At 43.6% G+C, this 25354-nt stretch overlaps 1 protein-coding gene across 3 annotated transcripts in view; it reads left to right on the forward strand.

Annotated features, from left to right (window-relative positions):
* Positions 1 to 25354, forward strand: part of PLCD3 (phospholipase C delta 3) — a 32346-nt gene that overhangs the window by 1327 nt on the left and 5665 nt on the right. For 2 of the 3 annotated variants that reach the window (XM_074261030.1, XM_074261028.1), the window contains exons 2-9: positions 11527 to 11688; positions 12048 to 12276; positions 13672 to 13801; positions 18733 to 18961; positions 19151 to 19352; positions 19684 to 19828; positions 21003 to 21155; positions 21461 to 21565. In XM_074261030.1, the coding sequence (XP_074117131.1) occupies positions 11556 to 11688; positions 12048 to 12276; positions 13672 to 13801; positions 18733 to 18961; positions 19151 to 19352; positions 19684 to 19828; positions 21003 to 21155; positions 21461 to 21565 (1326 nt within the window). In that variant the 5' untranslated portion in view covers positions 11527 to 11555. The remainder of the gene's footprint in view (positions 1 to 11526; positions 11689 to 12047; positions 12277 to 13671; positions 13802 to 18732; positions 18962 to 19150; positions 19353 to 19683; positions 19829 to 21002; positions 21156 to 21460; positions 21566 to 25354) is intronic. The other variant, XM_074261029.1, reaches the window with a different exon arrangement.

Genomic DNA, 25354 nt, shown 5'->3' on the forward strand with positions numbered 1-25354 from the left:
ATCTCCAGCTACTATATATTCACAGATATAGACACAATAATAGTTCATTGATAGGTAAGGGGAAGGAATGTATACACTGAAAAGTAAGGGTCAGAAAATTACTGACTTGGAAGTAGGAGGGACCTTGGAGTAGTCTGGTCCAACTCTCCCGAAAGAGAGCTCCCGATAAATTAAGTTAAACTTTAGTAATAACACTGCTGATAGGAATCCTCCTTACCACGTGATGTCCCTTTCTTAATGTTTCTTAAACGCCTTGTTCAATGTTCAAGATGCTAGTATTAGAACTGATAGTGATAATTATAACAATAACGGTCACTGGTACTCTCAGAGTGGACATTGTGAGGTAATCTGCAGATTTGGATAGAGAGCTGGCCTTGGAGGGCTTAGGTCCAAATTCTGCCTGTTCATATGCTGATTGTGAGGCTTTGGGTTAAATGATCATTTAACCACTGTGTGTGTCAGTAGATGACTGCAGATCCGGAGCAGAGAATGGAGTTAGGACGGAGGTGGGAGTGGGGGGACCAGGAAGGGAAGGCTGCCTTGGCTCAACCATTATGTAATACTGGGCAAGTTACCGTCTCCCTCTGAAGTTCTGTTCACTTCTTCTCAAAATGAGGTCTGTTGGTTTATTTGATAAAATCTTTTTTAAAAATTTATTCATTTAATATTTTCCCCAATTACATTCAGAACAAAACTTTTTTTTTTTTTTTAACAATTTTTTGGCCTGCATTTCTCCTTTTTTTTTTATTATAGCTTTTAAAACATATACATGGGTAATTTTTCAACATTGATAACCTTGCCAAAACTTCTGTTCCAACTTTTCCCCTCCTTCCCCCCACCTCTTCCCCTAGATGGCAGGTAGTCCAATACATGTTAAATGTTAGAGTATATGTTGAATCCAATATATGTATACACATTTGTACAGTTAGCTTACTGCACAAGAAAAATTGGATCTAGAAAGAAAGAAAAAAACCTGAGAAGTAAAACAAAAATGCAAGCAAACAATAATAGAAAGAATGAGAATGCTGTGTTGTGGTCCACACTCATTTCCCATAGTTCTCTCTCGGTGTGGATGGTTCTCTTCATGGATGGTGGTTTGAATCCTTTTATTGTTGAAGAGAGCCACATCCATCAAAATTTAACATCATATAATCTTGTTGTTGCCATGTATAATGATTTTCTGGTTCTGCTCATTTCATTTAGCATCATTTACATTTGTTTTAAAATTTTTTGAGTTTTAGGTTCTCTCCCTCATCCCCACCTACAATTAAGAAAGCACTTGTGCAATTATGCAAAACATTTCCATAAAAATCAAGTTGTGGGGGAAAAAAACTCATAGATTTCCCAACCCTAATGAAAATAAAAACCCTTAAGAAAAATTAAGTTAAAAAAAAAAAAAAAGATTAGAAAGGTAAGTGGTGAAGTGGATAGAACACCAACCCTGAAGTCAGGAGGACTTGAATTCAAATCTAGTCTTAAACATTTAACCCTTCCTAGCTATGTGATCCCTGGCAAGTCACTTAACCCCAATTGTCTCAGGAGAGAGAGAGAGAGAGAGAGAGAGGGAGGGAGGGAGGGAGGGAGGGAGGGAGGGAGGGAGAGAGAGAGAGAGAGAGAGAGAGAGAGAGAGAGAGAGAGAGAGAGAGAGAGAGAGAGAGGGAGAGAGAGAGGGAGAGAGGGAGGGAGGGAGGGAGGGAGGGAGGGAGGGAGGGAGGGAGGGTATTGATAGGATTTTTCATCATAAGTCCTTCAGAGTAGTCATGGATAATTGTATATACATATTAGAGATATACCTGCCCTTACTAGCTATCTACAAAAAGGGAAAATATACAAATGGGTAGGAGAAAGAATGCCAGATTTGAGATCAAGGGACCTGTGTTCAAATCTTGTCTCTGTACCATTCTCAGGAAAAGTCATCCTTCACTTGAAAACCCCTAGTGAGTTTTTCTACCTTCCTAGGCAGCCTCGTTCATTTTAGAAGAGTTCTAATTTTTTAAAAAGTCAGTTCTGTTTAGTTAGATGCTCAGATTCTTCCACAGTCTCTTCTTCTAATGTGTCCTTATTCATGTTTATGTGACCTCTTCCCACAATTGCACATCTGGAAATCCAGCAGAGTCCCCAGTCCTCAGCAGTTCTAAATGAAGTCCCCAGATCCTTCTACCCAATGAAAGTATACTCCAGGGAAGAGTATGGATATTAAATTCTACTTTCTTTACTGTTGCAATGAAGAGAGGGCTGGGCTTGGAATCAAGAACAGCTGTGTGTGACAGGTCCACTTACTGGGTAGGTGACTATAAATCTCTTAACTTCTCTATATCTCAGATTCCTTATCTGTAAAACTGAAATAATAATTGCACCTACATTACAAGGATCTTTGTAAAGATTAAGAAATGAGTCTTAGTACATGAACTGATGTTAAGTGAAATGAGCAGAACCAGGAGATCATTATATACGGCAACAACAAGACTATACAATGATCAATTCTGATGGATGAGACTCTCTTAAACAATGGAATGATTCAGACAAGTTCCAGTGGTCTTGTGATGAAGAAAACCATATACACCCAGAGAGAGGATTGTGGGAACTGAGTGTGAATCACAACATAGCATTTTTACTCTTTTTGTTGTTGTTTGCTTGCATTTTATTTTTGTTCTCATTTTTTCTGATTTGATTTGATTTTTCTTGTGCAGCAAGATAATTGTATAAATATGTATGTATATATTGGATTTAATATATTTCTACCATGTTTAATATATATTGGACTACTTGCCATCTAGGGGAGGTGGTGAAAGAAGAGGGAAAAATTGCAAGTGTTAATGTCAAAAAATTATCCATACATGTTTTGAAAGGTAATTTTTCAACATTGACCCTTGCAAAACCTTCTGTCCCAACTTTTCCCTTCCTTCCTCCCACCTCCTCCCCTAGATGGCAGATAGTCCAATACATGTTAAATATGTAAAAGTTTATGTTAAATCCAATATGTGTGTGTGTATATACATATATATGTATATATACACACACACATATATATATATATACACATACATATATATATGTATATATTTATTTGTACAATTTGTTGTGGTCCATACTCAGCTCCCACAGTCCTCTCTTTGGGTGTAGATGACTCTCTTCATCACTGAATAAGTGGAACTGGTTTGAGTCATCTCATTGTTGAAGAGAGTGTGAATTTAGGGTTTAGAATTTAGAGTCTATTAGATCAAAATTCACTTTTGTAAGACTTTGAATTCCAAATGTTTTTTCTTCCTCCTTCCCTTACCTCTCCCCTCACCAAGACAGCAAACAATCTGATATAGATTATACATGTGCAATCATTTTAAACATATTTCCATGTTAGTCATGTTGTAAAAGAAAAAATCAAAACAAAAAGGAAAAACCATGAGAAGGGGAAAGAAAGTGAAAATAGTAGCTTTAATCTGAATTCAATCTCTTTTTTTTTCTGGATGAGGATGGCATTTTCCATCCCAAGTTTATTAGAATTGTCTTGCATCATTGCATTATTGAGAAGAGCTATCTATCATAGATGATCATCACACATTCTTGCTTTTACTATTTACACTGTTCTGATTCTGCTCACTTCACTCAGCATCAGATCATGAAAGTCTTTTCAGATTTTTCTGAAATCAGTCTGCTCATCATTTCTACAGAACAATAGTTCAAATACCACAGTATATTAGCCATTCCCCAAGTGATGGGGGAGCAGCACAATTTCCAATTCTTTGCCACCACAAAAAGAGTTGCTACAAATATTTTTGCACATATGGATTCGTTTCTCTCCTTTATGACTCTTTGTATTATAGACCCAGTAGTGATAATGTTGGATCAAAAGGTTTGCAGTTTTATAACCCTTTGGGCATGTTTCCAAATTGCTCTCTAGAGTGGCCTTTCTTCTACTTTTATATTCTCTAGACTTTTTCCCAAAACAGCGTATGTCTCCAAGCCATGGATTCCTTCTATGAAGCTCTGGAGATTTTATTTTTGATACAGGCACTCAGGGAGAGGGAAAAAAAGTGGAAAGGAGGAGTGATTAGGGTATAGAAGGAGAGCTTAAACTTATGAGAGGAGGGAGCCCTGTTTCACAAGCTGGGTAGCAACTGGGTGATGGAGCCACTGGATAGCACTTTGACTCTCAGTCTGAGTGAGTAAATAGAACAGTAAAGAGGGTTGTTTGGCAGGATCAAGAAGGACTCCTGATGGGGCACATTTGTCCAGGGGTGAAGAGTTCCTGTTTTTCGATACCTCCACAGGCAAGGTCCTTCCAAGGGACACAGCTTGGGTTGGGCCAAATGTTCCTCCTTTCTTTTCTGCCCCTTTCCTCCAGATCCTCTTAGAAAAGATAAATGGGAAACATCAGGCTCCTGGAAGAAACTTTGTGAGAGAAGAGGACAGTCTTGGGTTTGGATTCAGAAGACCTACTTTTAAATCACTCATAAGTTTCTTAGAGGCAGCTGATACAGTGGATAGTATATTGGGCTTGGAATCAGGAATATCTGAGTTCTTTTCCTAGTTGTGTGATTCTGGAGGGTAAATCATTTAACCTCTGGTTGCTTCAGTTTCCTCATATGTAAAATGGATATATAATTATATCACCTATTTCTAGAGTTATTGTGAGAATCTATATAAATAGTTTAGCACAATGCCAGAGTGTAATAGTGATGAGGTTTAGATTTGGGGAAACCAAATGAAATTAGGGTTTCTGGTGGTCAGGGAGTTAAATGAGGTCTAGTGGTAGGGAGTTCTGGGGATTCCTTTCTGGTGGCGCAGAGATCCTCTGAAAAGGAATTTACAGACCCGAAAACCTAGATTGATAAAAGAGGTTTATTATAGGGATTGGAAGTAAGATTAAAGCCTGGTTAGGAAATAAGTGAGGCACAGGAAAAAGTATTCCAGGGGGCAGAGGCCCTTGGTGTGCCAAGCATAGCATAGCATGGCATGTTTGAAACCTCTGCAAAGAGAGGGTTTTAGTTTGGCTCTTTTATAATAGGGGGCTTTGGCTACAAGCTGAAGGGGGCTCGTGGGTGGAGTCAAAAGTTGGCTCCTAAATGGGTTTCAGCTTCGAGCTGAAATTTGAATTGAATTTAGTGGATTTCTGGACTGAGACTACCTCACTCAGATAACAAAGGTGAAACTGTCCTTGGGGCAGGGTCCCTCACTGAGGCAGAGTTGAAGGAGATTTTCTCCTTTAAGGATTTTCAGAGTTTCAGGGTCCCCTCTTCAGTAGATATTATGTAAATGCTAGTTATTATTATTTAATGTGACTGGATCTCTTCTAGAATTGAGAAGCTTGGATTATTTGAATTTTGATCATCCCTCTCTTAATCTATGTCCCACCCAAGTTTCTGCAGAAAAACCCATCCCCTTTTCTATAATCCCCTAATCCCTTGACTATTGACTGCCTAGAATTGCTGAGTCCACAGAGAGCCTTGGTTTCCTAGTCATAGGATTTATTCATAGCTCAGGCAGCGGTTGAATGCTCTTCTATAGCTGGGACCTAGCCCACAATGATCTCTTTGAGATCTCTTTTGAAAGGTGAGTTTCGAGTATGGACTATAACATAACATTCTCACTCTTTTTTGTTGTTGTTCATTTGCATTTTGTTCTCTTATTCGTCTTCTTTCTTTTTTGATCTGATCTTTCTTGGCAGCAAGATATTTATACAAATATGTTTACATCTGTTGAATTTAACATTTATTTTAACACGTGTAACAGATATTGGATTACTTGCCATTTAAGGAAGGGGGTGAGGGGAAGGAGGGGAAAATTTGGAACACAAGGCTATGCCAGGATCAATGTTGAAAAATTATTCGTGCATATGTTTTGAATATATAAAGCTTTAATTAAAAAAAAAAAAAGTGCTATTAGAAAAAGAAAAGAAGAAAAGGTGAGTTTCCAGGGCTGAGTAAGGTCCCTTTTCCTGTCCCCCGATTGTTCCTCTCTAGTTAGGTTGGACAAAACTACAGGAAACCTCAGTCTGGCCAGCCTTGAAGGTGGGGAAGGCTCAAGGGCAGAACTTGGGCATCTACGTTGGTAAGCAATGGAGGGCATCTTGCTGCCACGCACAGGAGTTGACTATATCTATGTGGTCTCCCTTTTCCTAGTCTCAATTCCTCTACAACTTTCATGAGGACTGATTTTCTTTAGTTGACAAATAACCTGTGACTTGTTCCCATTAACCCTACTGAAGCTGGATCATTCCTCAGAGGGCTCACCCCAGGGATGGGCAACGTAATCCTATACCCACCCACTCTCACCTCCTTTGATTGGAAGTTCTCGGGAACCGGGCTCTTTCCTTAACTTTGCTTTCCTGTCTTTGTTATCCTTTTGAATGGATTGCTCTAGGGTTCTTTGTACTAGCCAGGGAGGGTGGGGTTAGCCAGGGGGAATCTGGCTGGGGGAGTAGTTGATTAAGAATCTCAGTGGACCGAGGCAAATTCTGGACCTCGATGCTATGAGGGGAATCCAGAAAAGGGTGCCCTCCCCCTGGGTGTTTTATCCTGCTGATGTCATCAGGAAATGTCCCTTCTCCCCTCTCACCCATGGCCCTGGCATGTGGTTAGGCTTTCTGCATGTCTGACATTCCTGCTGCCAACTCACAAATCCCCTCCAAGCTCCCTTGAACAGGCGTACGTCTCTCTATGTATATATGGAATGCCCTACACACATACCCTTCTCTCCACACACATAACTGCTCCCCTGCTTTGCTTTGGAGGGCCCAACCAGGCTCTCTCCCCCAGGTTGTACCTGGAACCTCCTCCCTAGGGACCACATCCATCCCTTGGGCAGAACACAAAAAAGCAGCTTCCTCAATTCCAAGTCCTCCGGCTGCTAGACATTTTATCTTAAGAGGTCAGTGGAGAAGGGACAGTGGTCCCAGCACATTCCCTCCCCCATCTTTGGGACTGGGTAATAGAAGGTGTCTGGACCTGGGTGCTGACAGGGGCCAAAAATAACTCCAACTGGAGCTGCTGTTGATGGGGGTCCCTTTAAAATTCCTTTCTAATTGCCCAACCCATGGCTGACATTGATTCACAAATCCTGGTCAAAGGCACCCTTTGAATATCCGGGACCAGTCCCCACCCTCAGCTCAGATTCCCCCAGCCCTCACCTGATCTGAGCTAACTGAAAAGCCTGCCGAGAACTTAGGGATACTGCCCATCATCTTTTGGGTATAAAAGAGGTGAGCCGGGACGCCCTCATTGCCAACACATGGTATCCTTCCAGCCATGTAAGGGTCCCTGCCCGCCCAGTGGCCACCTCTAGCCCTGGCGTCTTTGTAACTGAGCTCTACTTTCAAATTCCTACAATAAACCTTTTTATTTATCAATCTAGGTTTTCGGGCCTGTAAATCCATTTTACAGGGGACACTGCGCTTCATGGGATTATCTTATTATCTATGTGCCGAGAAATGGGGTTCCCCCTTTCCTTTCCCTCATTACTGTGACAGAGGGAAGGGGCAGCCACCTCTTCCTATCTCTCCCCTTCATCTGTTCCCCTTCAATGGAGAAAGGTGGACAGTGAAAAAACCTACCCATCCCCAGGGATGGGATAAAATCCAGGAGGAATCCATAGAAAGTGAGAGTGGCTCATACACTTAGTTCCCCCTTCCTAGCTGGGTAAATATGGCTAATTCTATCAAGATTCTGCCTTGATTTCCCTCCTTATAAAACAAGTCAAGGAGAAGGAAGGGCGGTGTTTTGGAGTCTGCAGATGGGCAGGGCAAGAAGAGAAGAACAGGGTCAGACACCTTCCCTACTGCCCTTGTAGTTTCCAGGGTTATTCCACCTTCCCTCCTTCTCTCCTCTCTCAAGGGGTTTTGATGTTTTTATATGGGTGTGGCAAGAGAAAGAGAAAAGGGTCTGATGTCTTCTTTGCTTATCTCCCTTTTCCTAGACTCTCTTTCTCTTCCTCCTCTCCCTCTTTCCTTTATCTTCCCTCTCCCCCTTCTCTCCTCTGGCCCTTCCTTTCTCCCCCTTCTCCTGTCCACTCTTGCTCTCCTCCCCCTCACCACTTCTCAGCTTTTTCTCCAGCTCCATCACTGAGCAAGGAGGCTGTGAGCAGAGTAACCTAGAATGGAGAGAGAAGTGGTCAGTGAGAGATGGTACCACTGAGTTTGAAAGGTTGATAATAATATCATTTGTGTAGTTCTTTAAGGCTGATGAAATTATTCCCTCTGGTTCTCATAACCACCCTGTGACATAGAGGCATTATTCAGCCCCATTTTACCGAGAAGACTAGGACTGGGTGAGAGATTTTGTTTGGGTCTAGCCCAGAGCAGGAATGAGGAAGAAGATAAAACTGGTGCTGGCGATACTAACATTTCCTTTGGCTGGTGACGGCCTTAGGCTTCATACCTAACTCCTGGCTCGGGCTCCCATCCTCATTCTCCGTGGATCTCTCACTCACCTTGGGGTAGAGGTGACTTGTAAACGGAGGCACCCAAACCCCAGACACCCAAACCGGACTTTTCATTCTGTCAGCTGCCTTGTTCCGCTTTGCCCCTTTGTTAGAGAACTGGGTGGCGCCCCGGCCAAGGCCCGGAGGCAGGTGTGTGTGTGCTGGGGAGGGCAGAGGGTGATGAGGAACATCTGGGACAGATGTGTATGAATCACGCGCCCTTCCCCCAGTTGGTCCCTCTGCTGTCCAGAGCTGGCCCTGAGGGAGAGCAGGAGGCTTCCGTGACCCCAGAAGACTCTGGTCAGGGCTATGTGTGTCTGTGAGTGCTTAGTGACAGTAGAGACTGCAGTCTGGGTTTGGGGCTGCACCACGGAATTTTTGCCTGTTTGCAGAAAGAGTTTGGGTAAATCTGCCTCTGGGGAGTGAGTGATTCACCTCCATTTCCGGTCTTAGTCATTTGCTTCCAAACTGTGGGGGCAGGGAAATGGGAGAAAAGGAGGGGGCTGGGATCGGCAGCTGTATCTCTGAGGCAGGATTGGTTGTTGGTTGTCATAGAAACAAAAGTTCGTCCATCCCCCAGTTCTCTTTTTGCCAGAGAAGTGGGAGTGGGGTCGAAGAACTCAATCTAGTGCCAAAATAATAATAATAACTCACATTTAAGAGGGAAAAAGTATTGTTCACCAAGTGTTTGCCATCCATCAACCTCTGAGACGCACAGTAGCTCAGTGAGGTAGGTAGCACTACCACAATTATCATAGTAATTGTACTGCCTACTTCCCTGCACTGTACATTTGACAGAGGAGGAAACTGAGCTGAGGAGCTTGGTTCCAGTGCCACCTCTGACGTCTGTTACCCCTGAGATCTCGGGCAAGGCATTTAGACTCCTAGTTGCCTGAGTTTCTTTGTCGGTAGAACGAGGGGTTTGGACTAATTGGGCTTGCTCTAAATCTGTAGTCCTGGGCTGGGTAGTTTTCCCAAAGTGGCTTCTGAAGGCAGCTGGGTAGTAGAGTGGGTAAAAAGCACTGCCCCTGGAGTCCAGAGGACCTGAGTTTAACCTGGCCTCAGATACTTAGTGGATGTGTGACTCTGGGAAAGTTACTAACCCCGGAGCCTCCTGCAATAAAATAAGTCAATAATAAAAGATCTTCTGTATCTCAGTCTGATGATAAGTAACACCGATGACCATGGTTGTATTTCAGTAGAGAAACTACCTCCATGAGTTCCCAAGACTTATGAATTTGTAGTGGGGCACCTCTTTGATCCCCCCTCCCTCCTTTTCCTCAAGCCACTACCCCTCAAAAGAAAGTATCAAGGAGATGTTTACTCCATGAGGGGAAATGTCTGAGACTCCAAGAATCAGGGAATGGGGCCGCTTGCTTCCTGGTTAAGAACATAGGCATTGGTCACTCCTCTCTGACCCCACAAGAGCTAGTACATATGTTGTTTCTCCGATGTGGGGGGACTCATCTATTTGAAAGAAGATGTCCATCCTCATTAATGTCCCAAGAGCAGAAGTGGAAAGGGGTCATGTGGGAGCAAGAGTAAATGTGGGCACTGAGGAGGAGAAACAGTGCAATCTTCCCCATTCCTTTGTGCAGTCTCTTTGAACCTGGGATCTGGATGAAGACAGGGCTTGTGGTCTGGATCAGGGAGTAGAATATAAGAGGACTGGTGTTAGAGAATCTCAAGAGTTAAAGAAAGAACTAGGGAAGGGAGAGGCCCAGGGTAAGTGGGAGGCCAGCTATCAGTTATCTCCAAAAACAGAGTAGGTCATCCAGAGATCAGCTCCACCCAATCTTTCCCACCAGGGTAGCAGCTCTGCTGGACCTGTGCCCAGGAATCCATGGCTGCCAGCCTGCTGCTCTAACCTACTTACCTGGAGCCCTGAAAGTCTGAGCTGTCATTTGTGTGCCTCCCTCCCCACCAATTGAGCAAGGCAGCAGGGAATGAAGGAGTGGGGCTTAGGTTGCAGCAGGAGAAATTTAGGTTAGATAGGAAGAATTTTCTGATTATCAGAATTTTGAGCTAGGAGAAAGGCTATTGGGAGCTATTTCTATGATGCCCAGAGTGTGCCAAAAATTTAGTGGAAGGCATGAGAGGTCTTCACCCTATAAACTGTTGAGGGCTGGACTCAAAGGGGTCAAGGATGAGAGTTCAGTTGGAGACATAGATGTAGGTCTCTGGATGTTGCTCAGTTTCTGGTCCTCCCAAAGAGATAAACATTAAATAGGCTGGAGTAAGAGCAGATAACCTGCCCTTCAAGTTGAAAATATTTTTAGATATAAATAAGGGGGGAACAATCTTCTGTCCACTGCTCCAACTACAATCCTGAGTAGCAGGGGTTCTGTGTGTGTGTGTGTGTTGGGTATATGTAGAGGGGGATACAAAAAGTATCTGGTATAATGGTTCAATGCTGAGAAGGAAAGTACTCAGAGATGAAGACCATCATCCAACCCCATCATTTTTTACAGATAAGGAAACTGAGTCAAACAGTCTTAGGAGCTGTGAATCTGATTCCTACAGCTACAAGTTCACAGTGTTCTCTCCAGAACAGGAATAATTCAGTAGCAGAGATGGGAGAGCTTAGTGAAGATGGGGGCCCAGTGACAGCAATAGAGGGCTCAGTACCAGTGGATGTGGGTCTCTATATCAGGGATGGGGGCATTTTGTCAGGTCTTGCAGTAATGGCTTCCCTGACTGTTCTTTGGACAACTAGCTGGTGCAGTAGATAATGTGAGGGAGGTTGGACTCTAAAGTCCTTTCATTCTTGGGTATCATATTATTGAGCTAATCAGCAAGAGAATAGAGACAGTTCTCTGAGTAGGTTGTGCTTTAACAAGAGTCCTTTTCCTAAAAGCACAGATTGAGGAACAGCTAGATGGTAGAGTAGCCCTGGCTCTGGACTCAAGACCTGAGTTCAAAAGCAGCCTCAGACACTTACTAATTGTGTGATCCTGAGCAATTTACTTGATCCTGTTTGCCTCAATTTTCTCATCTTTAAAATGAGCTGGAGAAGGAAAAGGCAAACCCCTCTAGTATCTTTGCCAAATATGGGGTCGGTGTCGGACACGACTGAATCGACTTGACAACAAATTATTCTCCTTCTTTCAGACCTGAACGAAGATGAAGATGTGCTGGCTATGCTGAAGGGTTCACAGTTCTGCAAGATCAGGTCGCTCAAGTGGCAAAAAGTCCGCTTCTACCGGCTGCAGGAGGACTGTATGACTGTGTGGTTCCAGCGGCGCTTCCGACATCCTAAATCTCATCACATCTGTGCGTGAGCCAAGCCTTCAGTTATCGCCCTCTCCTCCCTCCCTCCCTCCCAGCGAGTGTTTCTCCTGAGCCCCCACCCCTTAGTTTGGGGCTGCCGGGGGCGCTCAGCCTAGCCCTTGTGCCCTCCCCCCACCTCCTCCAGCGACTGTTTCTTTTCTCCAGGTTGTAGAGGCAGGGACTGGGAACTCAATAGACCCAGATTAAAGTCCCAGCTCTGGGCTCTAGGTCCTCCTAATGTGGTGGGGGTGTGATGGGGGTGAGGTGGGCTCTCAAATTTCCAAGTCCCCTCCAGGTCCATTTAAAGTCGACACCTTTCCCCCTCCTCTCCCATCTCCACTTTGCCCCCCACCCCTGCGCAGTCTCCTTGCAGAACATTGAGGCCGTCCGCCAGGGCCATCAGTCCGAGGGGCTGCGACGCTATGGGGGCGCCTTCCCCTCCGGCTGCTGCCTCACTATCACGTTTAAGGGCCGGCGCAAGAATCTGGATCTAGCGGCGGTCACCGAGGAGGAGGCGCAGCGCTGGGTGCGAGGCCTGGCCAAGCTCCGGGCGCGTCTGGACGCCATGAGCCAGAGGGAAAAGCTTGACCAATATCCTTTTCAGGAGTCTGGGCTCCCTGAGACCTAGCAGGCCTTTGGGTCCCCTACCCCGGCCTCCGGACCCAGGCTGTGGCCAGAGCTTTCCCGTCCGTGTGTGGGGATTCACTGTGAGGAAAACGCTTTAGCCGAGGCAGTCCAATGGTCATCAGCTTTTATTGAAGCACTATTGTGTGCCTGGCTTTGTGCAAAGCCAGGAGATAGTTCCTTCTCTTAGGGAGTCAGCCAACAAATCTAGTGCTTGTGCCCTGGGGATACAAAGAAAGGCAACTCCCCCCCCCCAAAATAAACAACAACCTCAAAAAATAGATTCCCTGCCCTCAAGAAGCTTACATTCTAATGAAGGAGCCAACATACGAACAACTATGAACATACACTACATAGAATAAGAAGGTTGAAGGTCATCCCCGAAAGATGCCCTCCTTCGGAAGAGAGGCAGGAGGTAGGGATTGGGAGGGGGAAGTGTGAGGGGAAAAGGATGAGGTAAGATTTGAATTGCATCTGCTGGGAGACCCCGGGAAGACTCCGAGGGGAAGAGAAAGGAGAGCATTAAAGGCTTGGATGAAAGAGTGAAAAGGGGTGGGGTGGGGGCGGAGAAGGAGTCGGGAACTGGAGTGCCCAAGAGGAAAAACTGCAAATCGAGGAAAAACTGCAAATCGGTGGTCTGGAAGCTCTCTCGTGGAGGAGGGAGAACGGAGTCAAATATAAGGAAGAAAGGAAGGGGTGAGAGTGTGAGGGCCGGTCTGATAGCTGTTAGAGCGGCTGCCTTCACTGTGATGCAGGAGGCTCTGTGGCGATATCCCAGAAACTCTTAGTCTCTTAGAGGTAGACTGGGTCTCTGTCCTCGGGGAAGTCTCTGCACAGTCAACCTGCCAATCAGTCTGTCAATCATTTACTGAAGTGCTTCAATCACGGCCATAGAACACTCTGCTCTCAACTAACTTCCATTCTGTTGGCTGGGATGGCGGGTGGATATTTGAGTATAAACACAATGTATGCAAAATTAGCTCAGGATAATTTGGGGGAGCAGCTGAGGTGGGGAGAGATGGAATCAGGAAATGCCTCCTTTGGAGTGATACCTGAGCTTAAGTTCCAAGGAAACTGGGGACTCTATGGGACAGAGCTGAGGAAGGAGAATATTTCAGGCACAAAGATTCAGCCTGGGCAAAGGTACACAGACTGGAGTCGGACAAGGCGTCTGCTAGTTCGAGAAAGAGGAAGCCCCCATTGATGAGGGTGACAAAGTCCCAGAGAGGGCTTCTGGTCCCACCCAAGATGTATTTAGATTCCAGAAGAACAGGTCAGGCAGGTGGAGGGAGAATGGATTAGAAGGTGGCAGGGGGAGAGGTACAGGTCCCCTTCAGCATGTGGCTTCCTGAACCTTCTTACTTGGATCCATGGCTACCTACACCAGGCAGATTCAGACCATGACAGCAAGATGAGTTTTAAAGAAATAAAAAACCTGCTCCAGATGGTGAATGTGACCATGGATGACATGTACGCCCAACAACTATTCAAGGTACCCCTTTCTCATTCAGCCTCTACCCTGTTTCCGAGTCTGACATCATTTTGCTTTTCTTCTTCATCCTTTTTTTCTGGAACCCTCCCTCTTTTTTCTTCTTCATTCTCTGGGCCCCTCTTTTTTGTGACTTTATTTCTTTTTTTTAAATTAATTTTGTAATTATAATTTTACAACATTATCTCTTGCACTCACTTCTGTTCCGAATTTTCTCCTCCTTCCCTCCACCCCCTCCCCTAGATGACAGGCAATCCCATATACGTTACATGTGTTATAGTATATCCTAGATACAATATATGTGTGCAAAACCGAATTTCTTGTTGCACAGGAAGAATTGGATTCAGAAGGTATAAGTAACCTGGTTGAAAAACAGTAGTGCTAACAGTTTACATTCAATTCCCAGTGTTCCTTCTCTGGGTGTAGCTGATTCTGTCCATCATTGATCAACTGGAACTGAATTAGATCTTCTCTATGTTGAAGATATCCACTTCCATCAGAATACATCTTCATACAATATCGTGTTGAAGTGTATAATGATCTCCTGGTTCTGCTCATTTCACTTAGCATCAGTTCATGTATATGACTTTATTTCTTAGCTCCCATTCTCTAAACTGATCCTACTGGAATTCCTCAGTCCTTAAACCCAGCCCTGCTATCCCCAGCCTGTCAGCACTCAGACCACCTACTCCCATCATAGGATCATAGGCTCATAAATTTAAGAGCAAGAAGGGACCTTAGAGGACATTTAGTCCAATCACCTCATTTTACAGATGAGGAAACTGAGGCACATAACTATCAAGTGGCTTGTCCAATGTCACAAAGTTAATACATAGCAGAGGCAGGATTCAAATGCAGACAGATTTAGATTTTTTTTTTCTCCCATTCAAAAATTAAGCAAGCCCAACCCTTAAGATCAGCGATGTTTAGGCATGTGAACCCATCCCTTAGGGTTCCTCCCTGAGGCCTTTTCTTTCACCCTTTCCCTCACCTTTATCTGTCAATGGGTTGGTTTGTTTTCTGAAACACTTGGGTTAAAAGATTTGTCCAGTGTCAAACAGTTAATACATTTCTGAGTTCATATTTGAACTCGTGACTCCTAACTATCCATTATGTCATCTAGCTGCTCCTCAGTCTGTGATTTTAGGCAGAGAGTCCCTGATGCAAGAGAACAGCTCACTCAGAATTGTCCCTACCCACTTCCTTGATTAACTCAATAAAATAAAATGATATTCAAAAATGGAAAGGACCTTGGCTTCTAACCTCCCTCATATTACAGAAGGGGAAATTGAGGCACTTGGTCAGGATAGAAGTGGCAGAACTGGTACTAGAACTCAGTACTTCTGCATCCTAGTCAAGCAATGTATCCACCTCTATTCCTTTGACTGGAGAATTGGCTGACTCATTCCTACTATCTCTCTCCCAAGCCCCTTGAACTCAACTGTTGTTATTGAGAGAGCCGGTTCCACTCTCGAAAGTTAGCAACATCTGGGACTCATTACCTTAGCTGTCAGGTTAAGTCAGGCCAGGGTGGGGACATAAGGGGAATTTAAAGGTCCTGGCACTTTATCCTACAAGAAAGCAGAGGAAGGTCTCCAGATCAAGACACTCAAAGTATGGGGTTTTGGTTTTTTTTTGCTTTTAATGCGCCTACATTGAAAAAAATTAATTTTCTAAATGAATAAAAATCTATTTTCACCCCCTTACCACTTTCTATTTCCCATGAAAAACAAAATAAAAAAACACCCTTGTAAAAAATCTATAGCATCCAGCAAAACAAAATAAAAATCTATTTTTCTTCCTACCATCTTCAATAGGAGCAAAAATTAATTAAAATTAATTTTAATTAATTAAAAATTAATTTTCTGAATAAATAAAAATCTATTTTCACCCCCTTACCACCTTCTATTCCCCATGAAAAATAAAATAAAAAAAAATCATCCTTGTAAAAAAAATCTACATCATCCAGCAAAACAAATTCCTGCATTAATCATGTCCAGAAAGAAATATGTCTTATTCTGTAGCATCACCTCTCAGGAGGTGGGCAACATGCTTCCTTTTTCATGCCTCTGGGATCATAAATTCTAAACTTGGATTCCTTCTTCCTCCCCAGCTTCCCTTCTCCTAGATCTCTAATCCAAAGAGGATAAGGGACCTGAGGGATGGAAGTGGGGAAGGAGGGAAGAGTCCAACCCAGATAATCTTCAGAGCTAAACTCAGCATAGCATAGGGGATCATGTGTGGGCATGACATTGATCCATACCACAAATACCATACCTGTATTGCTTGTGTGAACACACAGTAGACTCTTTCCATTTGAACTCTTATAGAATACAACACACATCATATCATAATATGTGGGCCTGTGAACTCATGCTATAACAGAGGAACATTTAACTTGAGGGTTTAATTGACTTGCTTTTTATTTGTTTGTTTTGAGGCAACTGGGTTTAAGACATTTGCCCAGAGTCACACAGCTAGGACATATCTGAGACTGGATTTGAATTCAGGTCCTGTTGACTTTAAACCTGGTGATTCTATCCATTGGGCCACCTAGCTATACCTAGCTATGAACTTGTTTAAATACAAAATTTCAATATAATTGGTATCCTTTGTAATACATTGGATTTTATTTTATCCATTTGTGAGAAGAGGTGGTCCCTTGGCTTACCAGCTTACTAAAAGGGGCCTTGACATAATTAAAAATTCTGGTGGGGTGGATACATTCAGGACATGAAGACAAAAAATCTGCATTACAAATCCCTTTTCCCTCTGCCCCTGTGATCATGGGTAAGCCGTTAAACCTCAATTTCTTCATACAGATGAATAATCAATAATAAATTAATAATAATAATGATAGCTATAAAATATGGAGCAGTTTTTAAGGCTTACAAAGGTCTTTGCAAATATTTTTTCTCATTTTATCTTCCCGACAATCCAGGGAAGCAGGTACTATTTGAGGAGGCAGAGTTTAGGTGACTTGTCCAAGTTCATATAGGTGGTAAGTGTTTGAGATCAAATTTGAACTCTGATCTTCCTGATTCTAGCCCAGTTGCCTCTCAGTGATAATATTTATAGTGTATATATATATATATATATATATAAGCTTATCTATAACATTTATATATTGCTTTAAGGTGCTTTATAAATATCTCATTTGAACTTCACAACAACCCTTTAATTATCCTTATTAGTAATCCTTATTATTATTACTGTTGCTAAGTTGAGTTGGTTTTCAGTCATGTCTGACTGTTTGCAACCCAATTTGGGTTGGGGTTTTTTTTTTGGGGGGGAGGTTTGGCAAAGATATTGGAGTAGTTTGCCATTTCCTTCACCTGATCATTGTACAGATGAGGAAAATGGGGGAAATAGGGTGAAGTGACTTGTCCAGGATAACACAGCTAGTAAGTGTCTGAGGTTGTATTTGAACTCAGGTCTTCCTCTTTCTAGGCCTGGTGCTCTACCCACTGTATCACCTAGCTGCCCATTCCTGTCCACATTTCCCTCATCTTGCTTTTGTGGGCAATAGCACAGTACATGGAGAAGAGAGTTAGACTAAGACTTCAGGAAAGTGGATTCTATTCCTCCCAGTTCTACCATTCTATTGCCATGGAAGGCAAATGAGGTAGCCAGGAGGCCCAAAGACTAAAGCTGAGTACCCAAGAATGACCCCCCACCCTCACCCCATCCCAAACCTCCCATGTTTACTAGCAGTGTGACATTGGAGGAGGTCATTTCAACTTCTCTATAACTCAGTTTACTCACCTATAAGATGGAGATAATAATCATGGCATCTTCCTCTCAAGGTTATTATGAAGATCAAGTGGGATAAAAACAAGGGAACTCAAAAATTGTAGTACTGTTTTAAGCTATTAAAGCTAAAAATGGCACTAAAACATTTTGGTCACTTTTCTAAGCAATTTGCAGATTTTTGAAATGCTATGGAAAAAAACAGCCACAACTAGCTATTTTTATGTGGCACAAGTCACTTCTCTGGGTCTGATTGTTCTCATCTGTCAAATGGGACAATAATTCCGGAAGGATATAAAATGAAATAGTTGACAGAAAAGGATATGCTGCTCTTGTGAAAAGACATTGTCTATAACAAATATTAGGAGCAGTAACAATGATAATCATGAGGTCATAACTTGTAAGAGATGGGAGGGGACCTCAGAGTCATCTGGTACTATTCACCTTCCTTTTATAAACCAGGAAACCGAGTCTCAAAGATCTCAAGTCTCAAGTAGCCTGACAAGAATTTCTACTGGCTATAAGGACAGTGTTTGTGTTTTTTCCTCTACATCACCACCTTTAAAAATATATATATATAATCGGTTTTTATTTTAAAATATATCCACAGATAGTTTTCAACATCACTTTTGTTCCAAATTTTTCTCTCTCCCTTCCTGCTTCTAGACAGCAAGTAATCTAGTGTAGGTTAAACATGTGCAATTCTTCTAAACATATTTCCACAATTATCATGCTGCACAAGAAAAACTAGATCAAAAGGGGGAAAAAATAAGCAAACATAACAAAAAATACTATATTGTGATCCACCGTCAGTCCCTAGAGTCCTCTCTCTGGGTCTATTGGAACTGAAAGAGCCAAGACCATCACAGTTGATCGTCCCATAATCTTGTTGCTGTACAACACCACCTGTCCCAGACAGGTTCAAGGGTCAGCTCTGATGCTTATTAGCTGTGAATTTTGGGTCAATTTGCTTTTTATCACTCTGGGCCTTAGTTTTCCTTATCTGCAAAATGGGGACAGTTCATGCCTTCCGTTCTGATGTGGATAAAGGAAATAGGAGCTGCTGCTTTACAAAGCTGGCTACAAATATTATGAGTGGTTTATGGACTCGATAAGGCATCTGGTGAGAGGGGAGTGGGATGGGGAGCCTCGGCCCCTCCTGTAAGTTGTCTCGGTGTCCCCAGGAGTGTGACAGCTCTCAGAATGCGCGGCTCGAAGGCGCCGAAATCGAGGAGTTCCTCAGACGGCTACTGAAGCGGCCTGAGCTGGAGCAAATCTTTTGCCGCTATTCTGGGGAAGACCGAGTCCTGAGCGCCGCTGAGCTTCTGGAGTTCCTCCACGACCAGGGAGAGGAGGGAGCCACGATGGCCCACGCTCAGCACCTGATCCATACCTATGAGCTTAATGAGAAAGGTATGGGGGAGAGGACTGCCGGGCTGGCGGGCCGGGAAGGAAGAGCTGGCTGAAGAAAGGAAGGGGCCGATTGGGGATGAGGAGAGAAAGGGCTAAAGGCGGGTGGGGGATGCGGAGGAGGCTGGTGGCAGGGCCCTGGGGGTGTCCCACTCCCTCTTACCCAGAGCTGACCCCTCCTCCTTCCTGTAGCTAAACAGCATGACCTTATGATGCTGGATGGCTTCATGATGTACCTACTGTCACCTGAGGGCGCCATCTTGGACCCCACCCACCAAGGCGTGTACCAAGACATGAGCCAACCCCTCTCTCATTACTTTATCTCCTCCTCGCACAACACCTACCTGACCCAGTCCCAGATCGGCGGCGCCAGCAGCACAGAGGCCTACGTCAGGTAGGACGAAGGGGCTCCCTGAGGGGTCTGTGTCTCGGCCTTGGGAGCGTGGGGAGCTGAGTGCGAGGGTGGCCGAGCCGCTTAGTGGCAGAAACACGGGCTCCTTCTCCCTCCGGCTCCTCTTGCACGCCCTCTGGGACCCTGCCTCAAGCCTCCTTTGTGGGAGGTGGAAGGAAAGCTAGATTTGGCCACAAAGGAGCTGAGTGACTCTGGGCAAGCTGTTCCGCCTCTCGGAGCCCCCATTTCTTAATCTAAAGAATGAGAGGGTCGTTCTGGAGAGTCTCTCAGATCCCTTCTGGGTCCTCTCTCCTCCCACGGCCCCGCCCCTCAGGGCGTTTGCTCAGGGCTGCCGGTGTGTGGAGCTGGACTGTTGGGACGGGCCCGATGGAGAACCGGTCATTTATCACGGGCACACGCTCACCTCCAAAATCCTCTTTCGGGATGTCATCCACGTCGTGCGGGACCATGCCTTCTCGGTGAGCCCTGCTCTGCCCCGTCTCACCCCTTCGTGCCCATCCTGATCCTTCCTATCCCTCAACCTTCCCCCAGGACTTCAACTGCCCCGCCTCCTCTCTCTGCCTCGGGCGCCTCAGCCCACTTCCTTCTACCTCACCTATCCTTCCCCAAGACTTCCACCCGCCGAGGAGACACCTCCCCTCAACTCCATCCATGCCATGACCGGTATTGGAACAACCCAAAGCCTATCTCATGACCCCAAAATGGGTTGGAGCAGAATTCAAAGGATCCTGCTATTTAATTCATAGGATTAGGATCAATCCGTCATCATTTATTAAGCACCTACTATATACCAGGCATTGTGCTAAATGCTGAGGATACAAAGAAATAGTAAATAATACGTTAGTACATATTAAATTAGTATAGCAAATAGTAAAGAAAAGAAAGGAAGGAAGAAGAAAGGAAAAAAGAAAGAAAGAAAGAAAACCCTCAAAGAGCTTACATTCCAATGGGAGAGACAATATGTACATATAATAGCTACCTACAAAGTAGATACAAGATAACTTTAGAGGGGAAGGTACTAGTATTTGAGGGATAGTATATGACCAGGAAAGGCTTCAAACAGAAGAGCAGAACTTAGGCTAAATCTTGAAGGAAGCCAGGGCTCCTAAGAGATGAGGACCGGGGCATTTTAGGTGTGGAGGAGAGATGTAGAAACCAGAGATTAGTCTCATGTATGAGGAATAGTAAGTAGGCCGATACAGTTCACAGATTTAGAGTGGTCCTTAGAGGACAACAAGTTCAATTCCTTCTTTACAGATGGGGAAACTGAGGCAGACAGGGGCTAGCTAACGCCCAGAGTCACAGAGCTAGTAAATTTTTGAAGCAGGATTCAAACTCAGGTCTTCCAGCAGTTTTATCTGTACTAGAGTTCAATAATGGGACTGGTGTGTTAAGAAGAGCCTTGAATGCCAAATAATCTAGTTACAGAGTTAGAAGGAAACTCAGAACTATCTAGTTCAATCCTCCTGTTTTTACAAATCAGAAACAGGCTTTCAAGAGGTTCCATAGGTAGTAAGTAGTTTCTGACCGCCATTCATTTCCCCTATGCTCCTTGTCCTGAGAGGGATAGGACTCAGCCTGAGGCTGGAACAGAGCCCTGATCCTGGGCATCTACCTGCTCCCCTCCACCAGCAATCTCCCTACCCTGTCATCTTGTCCCTGGAAAATCACTGCGGGATGGAGCAGCAGTCCACTATGGCCCACTACCTACGGACCATCCTGGGGAACATGCTGGTGACTGAAACTCTGGATGGGAAAATTCCCAAGGAGCTGCCCTCTCCAGAGGTGAGGCCCCCACAGGAATGGCTTGGAGAATGGGGATGGGGAAGAGGGAGGTGGGGAGTCTGCTCCCCATGTGAGGGTACCCCCCTCCTTCAGCTCTGTGCTTGGGAGATTCTAATAGGGTAGACATAATAAAAACTGGGTATTCTAAGAGGGGAGAAAGATCTTGGCTGAAGGAGAAGTGTTCCCTGAACAATGGGGTGATGAGAATTGGGAGACTGTAGGGAGTTTGACTGTATTGGGGGAGCTAGGTAAGAGAAGGGACAGAGAAGGGAGGAAGGACTGACACTTTTCTCTTGACTCCACAGCAGCTGAAAGGCAAGATTTTAGTGAAAGCCAAGAAACAAAATGTTCATCAGAAAAAAGAATTTCAGTCTGATCTGCCTGATGAGGACAAAGAAAGTGAACTTAAGGTTTGGGGGTACCCTCAAGGTCAAAAGGCCTTGGGGAGAAAGGGAAGGGAACAAGCATTTGTTAAGCACCTACTATATGCTGGGCATTGTACAAATATCTCATTTGATTCTTGCAACAATCCTGGGAGCTAGATGCTGTTATTATCCCCATTTTACAGGTGGGGAAACTGAGTCAGTGGTTAAAAAATCTTGCTCAGCTAGAAAGTACCTGTAACTCCAGTTCTGAGTCCAGGCTGAATTCTCTATCCACTTTGTCAAGGAACTATGAATGATTGAGCTCACAATTACAGTTTCCCTCAGCTTCCTGAGGGTTCTAGGGCCTTTTTGGAACAGGTCCAGGAGGCCTTTGCCTGGGCAGCTAAGTGAACACTGCTTGGAACACTATGCTTGGAATCTGAAATTCTGAAATCCTTTCTTAGATATTTCCCAACTATATGAACCAGAATAAGTAAATTGATTAACCTCCCTCAGCCTTGATTTCTTTGTCCTTACAATGAAGAGGATGAACTCAGTGGCCTTTAAGGTCCCTTCCAACTCCAAATCTAAGACTCCCTGGTTCCAGGGTCTCTGTCTTTTGTTTTGTACTAATTCTTTACTGATCACAGAACCAGCTTCTGGGGGCTTCCCAGTCCTGGCTTGACTCTCTCTCAGTGTTCAAAGGCTTTCTGTTCTGCTCTAATTATCTGTTGCCACCATAACTGTCTCCCCAAGTCTGTTCCCTCCTCCCCTTTTATCCCATCTAAGAGTGGATCTTTTATGGTTTATTAATGGAGCAACAGGGAACACATAAGTTCATAAACAATAGCTATTGGACAGTTGGGTGGTGCAGTGATTAGGGTGCCAGCTCCAAAGTCAGGAAGACTCATCTTCCCCAGTTCAAATTTGGCTTCAGACAATTATCAGCCCTCTGACCCTGAGCAAGTTATTTAACCCTATTTAGTTCTGTTTCCTCATCTGTAAAATGAGCTAGAAAAGGAAATGGTAAACCATTCCAGTATCTTTGCCAAGAAAATCCTAAATGGGGTCATGAAGAATAGAACACAACTGAAAGATGACTGGAGTTATTATAACTACATTAATAGGGATTATTATTTTAAAAATTGAATTCCAAATTATCTTCTTCCTTCTCATATTGAAAAGGCAAAGTGATACATCAATTACACATATGAAATCATAACTTAGTGATTCTTTTAAGAAATGTATTTTTAAAAGTAGAAAAAACAAAAACAAAAAAAGAAAATAAAACAGAACAGAAGAGAACATTGTCATGTGCCCAGAAGAACATCAAGGAGGAATCAAAATATATAGCAATAAATTACCAGTTCAAGAAAGGATATATAATAGTAGAGAAGATTATATTAATGAATGTCCACGTTTTCTTTGCTTCCTTATAGACTGTTTTTGTTGGTTATTTTTTCCCCCTTTAATCCTGGCTACCTCCCTGGCATTTTTTTTCCTGAGGCAATTGGGATTAAGTGACTTGCCCAGGGGCACACAACCAGGGAGTGTTAAGTGTCTGAGGCTAGATTTGAGCTCAGGTCCTCCTGACTTCAGGGCTTGTGATCTATCCACTGCGCCACCTAGCTGCTCTCTTCCCGGGATTCTTAACCTTTTTTGTATTGTGGACCCCTTGGGCAATCTGGTAAAGCCTATACACCTTTTCTCCGAATTATGTTTTTAAGAACATTTATTAATAGGCTTACAAAGGAAGCCAATTTTATTGAAATACACTTATAAAAATAACCCAGTTTTTAAATTTATGCATTTCAGGTTTAAGAACCCTTAATCTAGAAGAAAACAACATGTCCCTTGGTTCAGTGGTATTTAAGTTTTCAAACCATGACCAAAGGTCTGGAGTACCATAATGTCCAGCCCATGGAGCCTCTTCCACCTCAGAATACCCTCATGCAGATTTGGGATTTTCTCAATTGAATGCTCTAAATTGAGTTTATTGGATTATATTCTGTAATTCAAAATTTATTCTCAATGATAGCTAGCATTTACATAATGCTTTTAAGATTTGCAAAGTACTTTTCAAATATTACCTCCTTTGATCTTTATAGCAAATCTGGGAATAGGTGCTATTTCTATCCCTGCTTTATGGACGAGGAAACTGTTCATCTGAAGCAGACAGGGAGGGGTTAAATGGCTTACCTAAACTCACACAGCTGCAAACATTTGAGTCTGAATTTGAACTCAGTTCTTTTTAAATGCAGATCCAGCACTTAATGGCACCACTTAGCTGCCGCTTGATGGTGTTTGAATGTTCTAACATTTCTCTCATTTCTCCTCCCATCCCCAGCCCAGCTTCCACCAAAACCAATTCAGGAGATTGCTGAGCTAGAGGAGATTTTTATTCTATAAAAAGGATTACATAGGTAGAGTGGGACCCACAGGAGGAAGAAAGAATCTTTAGACCAGAGATTTTGAGCTTGAAAGGATTTCATTTTACAGATGAGGGAATGGGCCCAGAAAAAAATGAAAGGGACCCTTTTCTCCTTTTATATTCTTACGATGTTTTTTGGGGAAAAAAATCTCCTTTGGTCCCCACAGCTATTGAGGTCAGCTGAGATTTTATTGAAAGGACTTCGAGGAAGCAACAGAAGGAAGAGTTAGTTTGGGTCTTTCTCATCAAGTGGGGAGAAGGAAGAAGATAAGAGTTTTTTGGGGGGGATGAGGATGGTATTCAAGATCTGGGTGGGGGTTATCCTTGGGGAGAAGGGATGGGTTGTGGAAAATCCAGCCCTGGGGTTTAGGCCTTCATCATTTTATTCAACACTTTAATGATTCTGGACTCTTTTTCTGCTTACATCAAATTGTGGGAAATTTAACTGTTGGGGACTCAAATTGTTCAACTTTCATTGCTTTGTATGCTTTCACTGGTCACTAAACCTTCTTCCAGCTTCCTGAGCTCACTTGTTTTAGAGATCTGGAGTTCCATAATAATCTCCTTCCTTTACTGTGGCCACCATAAATGGATGTCCAAGTCTGGAATCTGTTCTCCCTTTGTTTCTATCCCAAAATACACACAAAAATGTGTTTTCTAAAAGTTTATTTGCCTTTATGGAAGAAAACAGGCCACTAGATGTCTCAGTAGATAGGATGCTGGAAGACCTAAGTTCAAATGTGGCCCGTTGAAGAAGGAAATGGCAAACTACTTCAATAAAGTGCCAAGAAAATCCCAGAGACAGTATGGTTCATGAGGTCATGAACTCAATAACAAAATGGGAGGAAACAGAGAATATACTAAGTCAGATAAAATTCAGTTATTCAAAGTATCTCTTGAAGAAAACTTGTACTTCTTGCCTGGTTGTCCTTTCTAACTTATTCTATCTAGACCTAACTAGGTCTAAGATCTTTTCTAGGTCTGAAGCCCATTATGGTCCAGTTCCAAAAAGAGATATCTTAGAATCATTCCAAGCAGGGCTGGAATGTCCACTCATATATGCTGAATTGAACTCATTGGGAATTCATTGGTTTAATTTCAGCCAGCCTTCTGATAACATGGTTGGGGGTGGGGGAGATCAGCCTTGAAAGTTCCACTTAAATTTGTAGCTATTTGCTACATAAGTCCTAACAACCCACCCCTCATCCCCTTTTTCTTCCTCCCTCCCCCATAAAAACAGAAAGCACAAAACAGTGTTCTCATGACCTCGCAACTCCAGAATAACCAAGGGACAGACAGATCATTTTCAAAGTTCCCAAAGACAATCTCCACACAAGGGCTTAGCAAAAGATGTTACCTTAAGCCATGGCAGAATTGGGTTTGGAGCAGGGAGTATTCTTAAC

The sequence above is a fragment of the Sminthopsis crassicaudata genome, chromosome 4 (assembly GCF_048593235.1).
Source record: "Sminthopsis crassicaudata isolate SCR6 chromosome 4, ASM4859323v1, whole genome shotgun sequence".
NCBI lineage: Eukaryota > Metazoa > Chordata > Mammalia > Dasyuromorphia > Dasyuridae > Sminthopsis > Sminthopsis crassicaudata.